This window comes from Dermacentor silvarum, chromosome 8 (assembly GCF_013339745.2).
Source record: "Dermacentor silvarum isolate Dsil-2018 chromosome 8, BIME_Dsil_1.4, whole genome shotgun sequence".
Lineage (NCBI taxonomy): Eukaryota > Metazoa > Arthropoda > Arachnida > Ixodida > Ixodidae > Dermacentor > Dermacentor silvarum.
In genome coordinates this window covers 156173663-156188345 of record NC_051161.1, presented here as the reverse complement: position 1 = coordinate 156188345, position 14683 = coordinate 156173663, and the positions used below count along the sequence as shown (strand labels likewise).

Here is a 14683-nt window from a genome sequence, read left to right as displayed (position 1 = left end):
CGACAGTTATTTTATTTATTTTATTTATTTACAAAATACTGCAGGCCCGACTTGGGCCCTAGCAGGAGGGGCAAAAGTGTACACGTGAAGGCAATACATGGTCACATTTACATACAGTGTAGTTCATACAGTGTTTAATTTGTACAGGAAAGCACGAAAGTAATAATACCTTGAATATCCCAATATTCACACAAAAAGGAGTATAAGTGAAATAATCAACATCAATCCTGAAGACTTTCAATTATTTTTATACTTTGCACTGATGACATTGGCAGCGAGTTCCACTCGTTAATTGTGCGCGGGAAAAATGAAAACTTGAATAGGTTAGTTTTGGTGCTGTATGGGGTTAGTGATTCTTCATGTCGATGCCTTGGAGTTCGTGACACCAGTGATGTCACGTATGGCTCAGGGGGGAGTAGCAATTGACGACTCTTCAAATGAAAGAGAAATTTTATTCTGTCAATTTTTTTTCGCAATTGCAATGATTTTATGCCATAAAGATTCATTAGTTGAGTCGGAGAGTCAGTTTGGCGGTATTTAGAAAACTGATTTTTCGTTGGATCATCTCCAATGCTTTGACATTCTTTTTCGTATGAGGCTCCCAGACAATGGATGCGTATTCGAGTTTGGGTCTTATAAAGGATGAATATGCGAGTAGTTTGACATCAGGTGGTGTGTGTTCTAACTTATGTCGCAAAAAGCATAGTTTACGGAAGGCGGATGTGCAAATGTTCGAAATATGGGTATTCCAACTGAGTGGGAGAGCTTACATTTTAGAACTGAACACTTACATTTTAGAACTGAACACTTACATTTTAGTCTCTTGGTGAGAGTGTTAACTCAATTTCCGGGCCATCCAGGCTTTACATTATTTTTTATAAGGAACATGAATTTCTAGTGTAGGCTGTGTCTAGACCCGCTCGTCATCCGCTTAGCCTTCTTCCCTCTGCCCTTATTGTGATCCATCCCACTCGTATTGGCTTCTTTTCTTTCAGCACTGAGTAGCTGCATCCACGGCCGACTCCTTTGCCCGAGTCACAATAAACTCTCTCTCTTAAAGATGAGTGCTCATGAAATGCCTGCCAGATAAACAAAACTTTCTCCATGGTAACATGGAAATGCAATTCATTTAGTGCGATCTACGCCAATCCCCGATAAGGATTAAGGAGTTCAACGGTTGCTAGCTCTCACGAGCTAGATGAAATTTCTGCAGAGCGGGTTTTCTCACCGGTGAGCTTGCCGAAGGCGACAGCACCAGACTGGCCGGGAGGCGCCGGCGGAAGCACCAGAAGCTGCACCATGACGCTGTCACTTAACTTTGACTTTATCACACGATGAATGCAGTCAAACGGGAACGGCTGTCAGTGGTACTGCGGCGCCGTAGAGACTTCGGCTGTCCAGAGCAGCTATTGATGACAGAATGTAGTGCGTCTTTACCGAAGGTAGCCTGTTAGTTTCACCTATACATCATGTCACAACAACAATCATAACACGCTCCACCACATCGCAAACTTCAACAACGCGACCACCACCACGCCACAGACCTACGCTCTATTAAAGCTCTATCAAACGTGCTTGCCAGCCATTCTGGCCGCCGACGATTTCAAAACTGGATCGAATTGCCTTCAAGCGGCCCAAGCACGCACAAGTTTATACAAAAAATAGTCGTTTCTTTACAAAAAATAATGTGCGACATACTCTTTAAAATTTTATAGTATAGTATTGAAGTATTCACAACTATTTGTTAGTTAACACGTGCGTTCTTTGTTTTGCGTTGCCGCATTGCGGTCTCGACGAATCCAAGGCGAGCACGATATGCGACATCGTCTGCCTGTTCGTGTGTGAATGTTTCGCGAAGCGACAAGCGACGTTCATATCTCGAATGAAAGCACGCAAACAGGAGTTGACAGCTCGCGTGGAAAGCTGAGAGCGTTAAGTGTGGGGCTCGATTTAAACGTGATGGACGTTTCAGTAACGCCTCGTGCCACAGTGATCTTTAATCGCACTTGCTAGCTGTCGCTCAGCCTCCGCGCACCGAACTGAGACCACGCGTCTGAGCGGCGTTGAGCCGAGAGAGCCGAAACCATGAAGAGCCGCTTCAGCACCGTCGACATCCTCGCGATGGTCGCCGAGCTGCAGAAGAGCGTCGTCGGCATGCGAGTCGTGCAAGTGTACGACGTCGACACCAAGACGTACTTGTTCAAACTTAGCCGACAGGAAGAGAAAGCCGTCCTGCTCATCGAGTCCGGCGTGCGACTGCACACCACCGAGTTCGCCTGGCCCAAAAACCAGAGCCCGTCGGGGTTTGCCATGAAGCTGAGAAAGCACCTGAAGAACAAGCGCATCGAGCGGCTGGCACAGCTGGGCGCCGACCGCGTCGTCGACTTGCAGTTCGGCACGGGCGAAGCGGCCTACCACGTCATCCTAGAGCTGTACGACCGGGGCAACGTGGTGCTCACCGACGGCGACTACCTCATCCTGAACATCCTGAGGCCCCGAGCCCTGGGCAGGGACGAAGACGTCAAGCTCGTGGTGCGCGAGAAGTACCCGGTCGACGGCGCGCTCGCCGAGCCGCCCCCGCTCGACGCCGAGCAGCTGTCGGCGATGCTGGCGCAGGCGGGCCCCGGGGACACGCTTCGCAAACTCCTCACGCCAAGGTATACGTGGGCCGACCTCGGCGAGAGTACCCGTTCCTTGTACTAGCGACATTGATCAAGTTAGAGCTAGTTTCGGTGCAAATGACGTACTGCAAAAAAAGGTGCAGTAGTCACACGCTATAACGAAGTAGGGGTGCTACATGAGGAGCAAAATACAAAGGAGCGCAGTCAAAGAAAGGCTTCCTTAACTATTGCGCACATTCCAGAGGAGGTATTCACGTGTCACGTACGGCTGTCAGTGTCGTGCGCAGCAGGCAGCAGCGTGCATCTGCGCGCATTACTCTGTCCATGCACAGCACAGTGTATATATACAAGAGTAACACGCAATGTTGAAAAAGTCTGCATAGACAATGGCTGCAGTTGCCAGTACATTTATTCCACAACGCACGTAAAATTGCGTGTAAAGGCTGCAGCTTACCGTCTTCACTTATTTTAGTTTCATGACATGTGCACAATGAAATTCAGTTACCTCAAAACGGGTTGTTACTGTGAACATGGAAAGTTGGATGATGTGCTTTCCGGTCATGCTGGTGGGCGGGGCATAACACAACAGCGATAGGCAGAAAGTTGACACACTTGTTACTGACTCATACCTGTAGTGTATAGGATGAATGCTTGAAAGTATGTTCATGTGGCAGCCAAAACAAAATCCTTCGCAGACGTATGCCAATCTGAGCAACTAAGCTGTACAAGCGACAGAAAAGTATTTAACTGAGCTAGTTAGTTCATAGCTCAGACGACTTCTGAACAGCTGAACTGCAAAAATAAAGGACCAAGGAAAACAGACAAGTATGGCGCTATAATAACAACTGAATTTAATTTCATGCTTGTGGCGACTTAGTAGTGCACGTGCTAATAGAAAAAGATACATTGTGTCTGCGCCACATATCGGCCATGTAAAGGGAGACGGTAGGTGATTGTATGTCACCTGCGAGCAAGATAGGTTTTTCTTTAGTCGTCAAAGTACTGAGGGCTTGCGTACGCATGTGCTTCCCTTCTTAGATATCTCAGTGGCCTCCAAGATTTCCCGTTTTTTTCTTGCTGCTGCTTTTCGTTGAAACGCTAACTCGATTAAAGTGGGCTTGGCATGCACATTTTCTGAGATGGGCCACTAGGTCTCCACAGGTTGCTGTTGAGTGAGGGTGCATTCTCTGGTCCACTCATTGAGGCATCGTCCTGTTTGCCCAATATAGGCATGGCTGCATGAAAGGGGGATTTGAAGCTAAACATTTCGACAGAATTACCTGGCTGGTTGGGAAAAATTTATTAAGACTTAGAGATTGACTCCAACCAAATACGGGAATTTATTAGCCCGACGTTTCGGAGCCAATTTGGCTCCTTCTTCAGGGGGTATTCTTCGGAGGTGGCGGTGTGCCGCTTTTAAAAGGTCCATTGGAAGAAAGGAGAGGAAGGGGGAGAGAGCGTAAGGGGGGGAGACACTTGACAGGGCACCTGTTCTTGACAGACGAGCGGGGGGGGGGGGGGGGGGGGCTGCGGCGTTGTTGGTCGGCTGGGTTGACCTATGCTGGGGGCCGCTACCTACACTTCGCATCCCAAACCACAAGGCATCGGTCGTAAATTCGTTATTAAAAAGAGCCGAAACTCATTGCACATTGGAATCAGATTAAAAGAAAGAAAGGAGAACAGTTCTCAATGAACTCAAAAGGAATGGCTATACAACGGAATTTATTCGAAAAACCACCCGACAACAAAAAAGAAAAAAACAAACTACGAGACCTCCAACCGTTCACTCCCCCTCGACCACAGAAACGAGTGTCCATCCCATACGTCAAAGGTACCAGCGAAGCTCTCAGCCGAATATTTAAAAAATAAGGCCTCAAAGTCGCGCACAAACCGATGAACACTTTGAATATCCTCATTCCTAAACCAAAAGACCGTCCACCAAAAGAAAAAGCTCAAGGCATTGTCTATAAAATCAGCTGTGCCGACTGTCCGGCGTCGTACGTCGGGGAAACCAAAAATCTAAAAGAAATAATCAGACAACATGAATGTGACGTCAGAACATTCAACCGAATACGCAGCGCCGTCGCCGAACATTCCGAAGATGCCAACCACAAGATTTCTTTCCAAGAAACCCAAATCCTTCAAACAGAGACAAACTGGCGAAAAAGGCTACTACTGGAGTCATGGCACATTCAGAATACGGCGGGTAACATAAACCGCGTGAAGGGCATCCTTCTTCTTTGTACGTCCATGGCCTTGCAGACGCGACGAAAGGAAGAAAGGACCCCCCACTCTAGGTCACCAACACCAAAACATCTCGTCCCCCCCTCCCCCACCGCCCCTCATCAACCGCATTCCCGCGAGAAAAGCACCCCCCCAACATCGGCCAACTCAGCTGACCAGCAACGCCGCAGCCCCCCCACCTACCACCTCTTTCGTCTGTCAAGAACAGGTGCCCTGTCAAGTGTTTCCCCACCTTACGCTCTCTCCCCCTTCCTCTCCTTTCTTACGATGGACTTTTTAAAAGCGGCACACCGCCACCTCCGAAGAATACCCCCTGAAGAAGGAGCCGAATTGGCTCCGAAACGTCGGGCTAATAAATTCCCTTATTTGGTTGGCATCAATCTCTAAGTCTTAATGATAGGGGATGCGATACACAACGGCTTGCTGGCACTGTGCGTATCTTGTCTTGTGGTTCTTTTTGCAGATTTCTCGTTCCTTGTTGGCATTCACACATCTGCACACGGTTAATGCCCCATTTGGAGCTGAAATACAATTCTCAAGCCCTGTCTGTTAGAGATCTCTTTGACTTGCACCATGAAAATATGAAACGATGGCAGGTGGCCTTGCTTCATCTTCATCTGTCAAAGTCTTGCCGGGGTTCTTGTCTTTGAGCTTCTGAAGCATCGTCTCACAGATGACAACTAAAATCTCTTGGGGGGTAACCCACGTGCAGCCTTGCAGCTTGTCTCTTAAAACTGTCAGGCATCTGATGGCAGCATGATCTTCTTGTAGTCAACAATGAAACTGCAAAAGTGTAGAAGGAGGGGAGCACGTGCATAAGCACACTCTCAGTAGTTTTTATGACTAAAGAAAAAACGTATCATGTCGTCTGGTGACATGCAATCACCTATCGTCTCCCTTTACGTGGCTGATACGAGACGTAGACACTATGTATTTTTTTTTTGCCCATGCACTACTATATATGCAGCTACACGCACAGAAATAAATTCAGTTGGTAGTTAGCCGACTGGGAAGAGGCACTCCGGAGTCCATCACTCCAGACACAACTACAGGCAATCCAGAGGGCCGAAGAAAGCGCAGAACATCACGGTATTCCTGCCCTGACTTGGACGCGGCCAGTGGCTTCTGCGGGTCCTCGATAGGGTCCCCCGCGGAAGCTCCTCAGGATCAGATAAAGTTAACTGTCTGTCTGTTAGTACAGTAATCTCCTTGTCTGTCTTTCTTGGTCCTTTGTTTTTTTTTTCAGTTCAGCTGTTCAAAACTCAGCTCATAAGTGAGTTCTCACTCCCTTCAGAAGTACTAGAGATCAATTTGCTGGCTGTTCTTAGTGGTGATTCATCACTGACGCCCTGGCCATATGGCCGCTTCGAGGCTCCTATGCAGACTGAGTTGCCGGCTGCTTTTTACCACCACGGCTGTACAAACTTGTAGTTGACCTCCAACATGGTGCCAGTAAGACAAGACATGAGAATAAAAAAATTATAGGTGACTAGCTGAAAGAAACGTGCAGTGAAGCTGTTATCTATTTGCATGAGGTGTACACAAGTAACTTTTATTTTATAGTCGTGGATAATTATGTTTCAAAGCGGAAGTTCAAGACTATGACGCAGGTTACATTGCTTATCGATACCAAGCATGCTGCCGCATGCCAGGAAGACAGTTGTGAAACTCCTCTTAACAACTTCGGTGTAAAACTAACAGCTAATTTATTGTACTTACTGGAGCAAATACTTAAAGCACTGAAAGTGGAGCACTTGGAAAATGCATTTCAAGAAAGATATGCTGAGACTTCATTATAAATAGCACTGTGCTTTTAGTCAGCATGGCTCCGTATCGTATACAAGACAGTGCCTTATTTAGAGAGCCTTTAAACAGACTGCATAAGAAGCTTGCGTTGCACACTGGAAGTTGTAAAGTCCCATCCTAGACATGCCCTACTGCAGGAAGATGAGATGGGGGCAAATTAAATGTTGCGAGGCAAAGCTGCAACGAGGTGAAGTGCTCTCTCCCCTGCAGAGGCTCTCTTTTGTTGCCTTATGCTGAAGGCGAATGTGTCGAAGTGCTGAAATTAGGCCAAAGTGCCATCTCTAATAAAGTGTTAACTCTCTCATTTTCTTGACCAGCGGACACAAGGGACACTTCTCCCCTACCTTGTCCTATGTTAGACCCAGAAGAACAGTTTATATTGCTAGCCCCACCTTCTTTTAAAGTAAATAGCTTTCTTTGGCTCTTTCACTCATTTTTGGGGTCGTAAGCTGGTGGTGGGAAGTTGGACTTCGCGCCGAAGCATAGGGCGCATGCGCTCACCCACCCAAGCTGCAGTGTGCATTCATTACCAAATGCGAACTGTTATTGCTTTTCGAGATGCCCTTGCTGTTCAGCTATACTACGCTTCAGATGCATTTGTTAGCCTCTCCGTTCTCTACAGAGCTCCCGCATAAGTTTTTTTTTTTCCTCTCTTTTCCTTTCTTGTGCAGCGCGCTTTTGGCAATGGTTTTGTATGCTGTGCATTTCGCGTAAATTGCCAAGTTGCTTCTAGCCAGTTTTGTGACCTCTGATGTGTTGGGCAACACTTGTGAGATTGTTCTGCCTGCTCTGGGAATAAAGGCGCATGGGCTTTCATTACAATTTTCAGACGCTTTTGTGTTATACATTACCATAATACTTTGCAAACACTATCCTTGTATGATCTGTGTGTTGGGCTTGTTTGTTTGCAATAGCCGGAACTTGCAAATGACCATTTTAACTGTTTACTCCAATGAGTACGTGTTCTCATCAGATTCCTGTCTTGTGAGAATCCTGAGTGAAACCTCACGAATTGCATAGAATGATGATGCAACACTATCGAAATGGCTGCATTAATGGGGAAAAAAAGCATAGGAGGCGCCAGTAGATTCATGACTTCCTAGTCCTCCCATGATGGACAGTGTTAAGTGATTATACTGGCAGTTTTCTGGAAGTAATTGCAAGGGGAGTGAGATATGAGTAGTGAGTCCGCGCATTTTTATTGTCAGCGAGACTTGTTACTAGAAATTGTATTCATGGTGGATGCAACAATGCTGACTGTCGCAGACTGGTGCACAGGAAATTGTAACGTGACAAAAGCAGCAGACTTACAGCAGACTATTTGCCCATCAGCATCACTTTGGAGCCCTCATCTTGTCTCCTGTTGCTATCGTTGCTTTCGACAACTGAAAATTTATTTTCAAGGGGCTAAGATTCCCGAATGTTGTTGGTGGAAGCAATAAAGAAGCGGTGCAATACTGGCTCATGCTCGTAGCACAGGCAGACTTCTCTTTTCCCACTAAAACACGGAGTTTTATTAATCTGTTTATGAAAGCAACAATAGCAAAAAATTCTGTTGTGGACAAATGAAGCATCATTTGTAAGCCTGTATGGAATACTCGTCCTAACATAGTATGTTTGAATTGACCACTAGTTTTTTAATTGCTCTCATAAATACACAAATACAGTTGCATATTGAAGCAGAAAATCTGAAAATTTACTGCTAGCAAAGGCCGTGCAAGCAGTACTGATTATTTCACAAATAGAAGCAGCAGGTATACATGACTATTTTGGCTTAATCTCCGGCTCTTGTGCCTTCAGATCTCACAGATGTGGCATTTCATGACAGTTTAATACCGTGTTTAATACGAGAAGTTCAACGGCAACAACATAGAGTAAATACAGAATTATCGAACAGTGGCACTATCAGGCCAAAACACTGCGCACGCTTTATTTTGCCATTTGGGCCAGTGGGATGTAATGCATGCTGTGGTAGGAATACATTGTGGAAGGCAGAAAGATTATGGGGAAGGGAACAGGCACACATGCCTGTGTGCCAACAGAGAAGCAATTTTCGGGCTAAATGGATACTGTGGTGGTCTGAAAGGAGCACATCAGGCGGGTTTTTCGCTGTTGCATTAGAGTGTGCATTTTTGTGCACTAGGCCATTGGACTGGCTGTGACCATGTCCCCGTATTCGGCGTACATAGACGATGAGTGGGCATGACCTGTGACAATGATGGTAACTTTCTTCTATTGCTGTGGGGAGTCAGTGTAGATGTCGATTACAATACACTGCCCAGAGTATTGGTAGCTTTGATTGCATCATGCGCTTCCTGCAGCCCAGTAGTAAGGTCTCTGGATTTTCTGTTCTGTAGCACATGGTGGCTTCAACTTTTATGTATTTGTTATGTTGCTAATGACAGGACTAGAAGGCTGGCTTTCGTCTCTATTGGGCATGCAATATGATTATAGTAAGTGAACCAAGTTATTGTGCACAAGCTCCAGGGCTGCTGTAGTTTTCAATTCATAAGATCCCATGCTCTGGCAACGTATTCTTTGGTTTAGTTATGGCTTTAGTGGAATGAGCGCAGCAGAAAAGTTGTGACATAAGTAGGATGGCATGTGGTTAGCGTTGTTAACAATCCAATCACTGTTGGTCGTACAATTTATGGATGTACTTTGAAAACCGAAGTAGTTAGGAAAGGTGACGAGTTCCACATGGATGCTCCTAGGCGATAAGTAGGCTAATTATTGGTATTTTAGGAAAAACGCACAACCTTGGTCTTGCTTCCATTTGGCTCCATTAATAGTTGTTTAGGTCACTTAGATACAGCAGTAATGTTAGACTTAAGAGTGCTACGCTCATTGTTGTTATTATTTTCAAAAAATATTACACAACCACCAGCAAATAGAAACCTAGGAAGAAATTCGTTAACGTGTATCCAGAACAAGATGGTCTTAAGATGGACCCCCTGTTGAGTGCCAGAGATGTGCATTAGCAAGGGAGCAGTTGCGACTGTCAGCAATAATGAATTGCTTATGCTTAACATTCCATCCACCTTAATAGGCTCAGGTTGTGGAAACTTAGTTTATGGAGTAGCAGCCTGTGCCTTTCGTATCCCCAGTGTTGCCTTTGGACCTGTCCAAATCAGTCCTGTGAATCAGTCAGGTAGGCATCTATAACACACCTTGTTAGGCACTTCCAAGAAGTCTAAAAATATGTAGTCTGTGCAGGATGATCCATTGTTGATGCAGCTTAACGAGTGAAGGGAAGGGGTTACACAGATTGTGCAGAGACCAGGCTTTGCTGATGTGAAAAGAAGAGCTACCTTCCAAGAAGGCAATTAAATTCTTGAATATGAAATTTACTAGTAAGAATAATAGGGCAGTAATTTAAAGGTTAACTTTTATTACTCTATTTATGCAGTGGAATCGGAAGGAAAGCCAGACGTCTCAAGGGACTGGTGAAAAAGTTTAGTTATCATGGAACTATAAGCAGAAGTACTTTTTTAATTTAGTATTAATAGAATCATGATCAAGAGAGTTGCTATATTGCAGTGAATTGCTTAGCAACACCTTTTAGCTGGAACTTCAAGTACAGTATACCAATGTTGCAATATGGACACAACTTTGTGTCTGTGGCCACTTACAGGTTTCTTTGAAATATGCGACTATTGGGTTGGTTTCATTTTCTGCACTCTACACCATTCTTCAAAAATCTTTATCTCAGTTCATTCCTTCTTCTTTTTTCCCAGGACTCTGTATGGTCCAGCCCTTCTTGAACATGTGTTGTTGGGTCGTGGCCTCTCATGTGGAGCCAAGATCAGCACACTTCCAGCTGACGGTCTCACCGAAAAAGTCCTGGAATGCTTGCGTGATGCAGATGCCATCATGGCACGGGCAAAGATCGAGTCGTGCCACGGTTTCATTGTTCAGCGGATCGAGAAACGCATCCAGCCAGCCGAGGATGGAAGCACTGAAATTGCGACCTACCAGGAGTTCCACCCGTTCCTCTGGCGTCAGCATGATGGCTCTGCCGGAATGGGTACCATTTCCACGATTGAGCTACCATCGTTCAGCACTGCGGTCGACCAGTTCTTCTCCAGCGTCGAAATGCAGAAGATCACCCTCCGCGCCCACCAACGTGAAAAAGAGGCCCTTAAGAAATTGGAGAACATCCGCACGGACCACGAAAAGAGAATCCAGGCCCTTCAAGAGGTGCAACAAGCGGACGTGAGGAAGGCTGAACTAATCGAGATGAATCTGGACCTGGTGGAACGTGCCCTGTGTGTTGTGCGCAGTGCTCTCGCTAACCAGATTGGCTGGGCAGAGATCACAGAGTTGCTCAAAGAAGGCCAGGAGCAAGGTGACCCCATGGCTCGTTCCATCCGTAAGCTCAAGCTCGAGACGAACCACTTCGAGATGCTCCTTAGGGACCCGTACGATGAAGGCGAGGAAGCCTTGGTTGACATTGACATAGACCTTTCTGCATACGCCAATGCACGCAAGTACTATGATCAGAAAAAGCATGCAGCGGGCAAGCAGCAGAAAACAATAGAGTCGTCCGCAAAGGCCTACAAGTCGGCCGAAAAGAAGACACGCGAGGCACTCAAGCAAGTAGCATTGACCACCAACATTGCCAAAGCACGAAAGGCATTCTGGTTTGAAAAGTTCTTCTGGTTCATCAGCTCGGAGGACTACTTGGTCGTTGGAGGTCGTGATGCACAGCAGAACGAGGCCATCGTGAAGAAGTATTTGCGCCCTGGCGACATTTATGTGCACGCAGACCTCCATGGTGCTAGCAGTATCGTCATCAAGAATCCAACAGGGGCGCCTGTGCCACCCAAGACCTTGAATGAGGCTGGAACCATGGCCATCTGCTATAGTGCAGCCTGGGACGCCAAGGTGGTAACTAGTGCCTGGTGGGTACATCACCACCAGGTGTCTAAGACAGCACCGACAGGCCAGTACCTGACTCCAGGAGCCTTCATGATTCGTGGCAAGAAGAACTACCTGCCCCCTTCCTATCTCATCATGGGCTTTGGCTTTCTGTACAAGCTGGACGACGAGAGTATCGAGCGGCACCAGGGAGAGCGCAAGGTGCGCCTGGCTGAGGATGAGACCGAGGCCAGCACGGAACCACCAGAAGAAGGACCCGAGTTGGAAATGTCCGAAGAGTCAGACTCCGAGAAGGGCAGTGTCAAGGGTGACGGTGATGCAGACAGTACAAAAGGTGACGCCGAGTTGTTCCCCGACACAGTAGTCAAGCTTCCTCACGAGCTGGAGGCAGCAACAGGTGAGCACGACAACCAAGATGCAGCTGAGGAGATTGTGTATTCGCAGCCAGCGAAAGGGCTACATGTCAGTCGCAAACCACTAGCGAAGCCGAAGCCAGAGCCGCTGCCACAAGAAGAGCCACCTGCTACAAATACTGAAAAGGTGGCTAAGCCTAAGAGAGGAACGCATGGAAAGCTGAAGAAGATCAAAGAAAAGTACAAGGACCAGGACGAGGATGAGCGTCGTCTGCGCATGGAGATCCTGGCCTCTGCAGGCGCTCCAAAAGAGACTAAGAGTCGCAAGCAGAAGAAAGGCAAGAAGGAACCTGGGCAGGCAGCCCCGAGTAAAGGGAAGCAGCCAAAGGCACAGCCTAAGCCACAGGCAAAGCCAGAGCAAACAGCTGGTGCGGTAGAAATGAATGACGCAGATGAGGTAGCAGCAGATAATGAGCAAGGGTCGAAACAGGAAGAGGTCAAGCAGAAAGCAGGCAGCAACAAAGTTGCAGCACCTGTAGAGGACGAGGACTTGCAGGCTGATCCAGAAGAGGACGAAGATGAAGGCAACGTTGGTGATGAACAGCAAAGGCTCCTGGCTTCACTGACAGGTTGCCCAGTGGCTGAAGATGGCCTCTTATTTGCCGTGCCTGTGTGCGCACCCTACGCAGCCATTCAGAACTACAAGCACAAAGTGAAAGTGACACCTGGCACGGGGCGGAGGGGAAAGGCAGCCAAGACGGCACTCTCGGTCTTCCTGCTGGACAAGAACACCAGTCCACGGGAGCGGGACCTTCTGCGCGTGACCAAGGACCAAGACATCTCTCGAAACATCCCTGGCAAAGTCAAACTCTCAGCACCGCACTTGCAGAAACGAAAGTGAGCTACCTTGTCTTCAGCTGCAGAAATGCTTGACAGCGCCACCTATGTACAGATGCAAAAGTGAAGTGTCTTCTTTATTGCCAAGCTTGTTGTTTTGGACAATTGTGCATTGTCAGAGTGAGGTATGGAACAGAACACCGTGACGAAACAGTGGCTTTGTGTTCAGAATAAACATGTTAAGTTAAAACAATCCGGTAGTATTGCCTTTGTGATTGTGGAAATGTTCTTTCAAGTTGCTCTTTCAGCAAGGGAAAAACACTCTATTCAGGTGACCTCCTTACAGACCTTGTGTTGCCAACAGCACTGAACTAGCTGTGCAGTGGCAACATTGGCTTCTGTTCTAATCTGTCCCATTTATATACAGTAGTACCCCGCTGTTACGTTTTTCACGGGACCGTAAAAAAAAAACGTAAGAGCCGGGAAACGCAAGAGCCAGGCAACAGGAAAAATTGAGCAATGGGAGTAGTGTTGACCTGCACACAATATTATTTTAATTCTTACGTGCGACAAAAAGTAGTTTCGCCCGACAGCCAAAGTATCGATTGCGATGAGCTATACAAATTAAGAATAGTAGTTTTATAGTCTGTATAAACTTGTAAACATTCGGTTATTAACTAATTAACAAACATGGTGTCAGCGCCCACAGGCAAACATGAACACATCACACTCGATGAGAGCGGACACGCGCAGTTAAGCGCCGCTGCAGAAGCGAGCGAAGTGAACTTCGTGCTGTTGTCTATCGCTTCAACCCAAACTGAGCGCCGAGAACACGCAGCACGCACAAAGCCACGAGCCGCAGACGCACCTACACTGCGTAGAATCTGCCCCCACGCAGATCGCTTTCAAGACACGGCCCGCGGGACCACGCGCCGCCGCGCAGTATGATGCCAGAGCACAACGCTGCCCGCTACCCCCCCCCCCCCCCTCTCGCTCCCTCGCTGGTGCCTCGAGCGCAACAGAAGGAGGCGCGCTTCCTCCCTGCTTTTCTATCGCGCGCGAGACGCGGTTGTCGGCTCCCTTCGCACGCTTTCACTCGCAAATTCAGCACACGGCCGCGCGGCGACGTATGCTGTATGTGCGAGTGAAAGCGTGCGAGGGGAGCCGACGACTGCTTGCTCGCGCACGAAAGAAAGCATACGGCGCGCAGCGATGGCGTTATCGCCCTTGGACTTTATACGGAACATCTATGAGCCAAAACCAATTTTAGGGCCGCAATGCGTCATAGACATCATCTTTAGATAGCAAAAGCGGATATCAAAGGCCATACTTTTGCTGGTGGAAACCGAAAATACGTAATAAATGTTACGCCCAGCACTTTGGGCGGCCAATGCCATCGTCAAGCAACCAAGCCAAGCGACATGAAAAGTCAAAATGGCCGCTCGAGCCGGTGCGGTGTAGCAGTTCGCAACGTATGATGCGGGAACGGTCCCACAGTTGCGACGTAACAGCGGGGTTACCAATGCATTGGGTTCTATGGGAGCTGTGCCGGGACCGGCCGAAAACGACGTAACAGCCAGGAAAACGCAGCACCCGGGAACGTAACAGCGGGGTTCTACTGTATTTGTTCAATTCTGTGGAACAACAAGCTGTGGCTGGTACAATTAGCAAGAAAGAATGTCTGCATTTCATGACTTTGTATGTTGTCCATGGCTATTGCAGAGCAGAGTGCACTAAGACATAAGAAGATGTATTAGAGGTAATGCTAGCATTACTTCTAATGTTGCTGTGCCCAGTGTGAACGCTATTGCAATGTTCAGGTTGTGTGAAGAAGCTACATTGTAGGACGTAAAAATACACACAACATTCCTGCCGGTCATAGTAACACACACGATCTGTCTTAGCAGTGTGTTTCATTGAAGCATAATAGACCATCATCTT

At 47.3% G+C, this 14683-nt stretch overlaps 3 protein-coding genes and 1 long non-coding RNA gene across 4 annotated transcripts in view; 2 read left to right on the top strand and 2 right to left on the bottom strand.

Annotated features, from left to right (window-relative positions):
• LOC119461787 (dnaJ homolog subfamily C member 2-like) overlaps positions 1-1609 on the bottom strand; it is a 111975-nt gene extending 110366 nt beyond the window's left edge. Inside the window, exon 1 of the mRNA XM_037723164.2 lies at positions 1229-1609. Coding sequence (XP_037579092.1) covers positions 1229-1301 — 73 coding nt within the window. The 5' untranslated portion in view covers positions 1302-1609. The remainder of the gene's footprint in view (positions 1-1228) is intronic.
• Positions 1-14683, bottom strand: part of LOC125947444 (uncharacterized) — a 313859-nt gene that overhangs the window by 283296 nt on the left and 15880 nt on the right. The gene's annotated exons all lie outside the window — the stretch shown is intronic.
• The window catches only part of LOC125947445 (uncharacterized), a 313443-nt gene that overhangs the window by 282907 nt on the left and 15853 nt on the right, over positions 1-14683 (top strand). The window lies entirely within an intron of this gene.
• Positions 1797-12995, top strand: LOC119461786 (ribosome quality control complex subunit NEMF). Its single transcript, XM_037723163.2, has 2 exons — positions 1797-2657; positions 10409-12995. The coding sequence occupies exons 1-2, from the start codon at positions 2086-2088 to the stop codon at positions 12804-12806; spliced, it is 2970 nt and encodes a 989-aa protein (XP_037579091.1). The 5' UTR covers positions 1797-2085; the 3' UTR covers positions 12807-12995.

Coding starts and splice junctions, on each gene's coding strand:
- LOC119461786 (XM_037723163.2), top strand. CDS start 2,086: ATGAAGAGCCGCTTCAGCACCGTCGACATCCTCGCGATGGTCGCCGAG. Junction 2,658..10,408: donor CGCAAACTCCTCACGCCAAG/GTATACGTGGGC, acceptor CTTTTTTCCCAG/GACTCTGTATGGTCCAGCCC.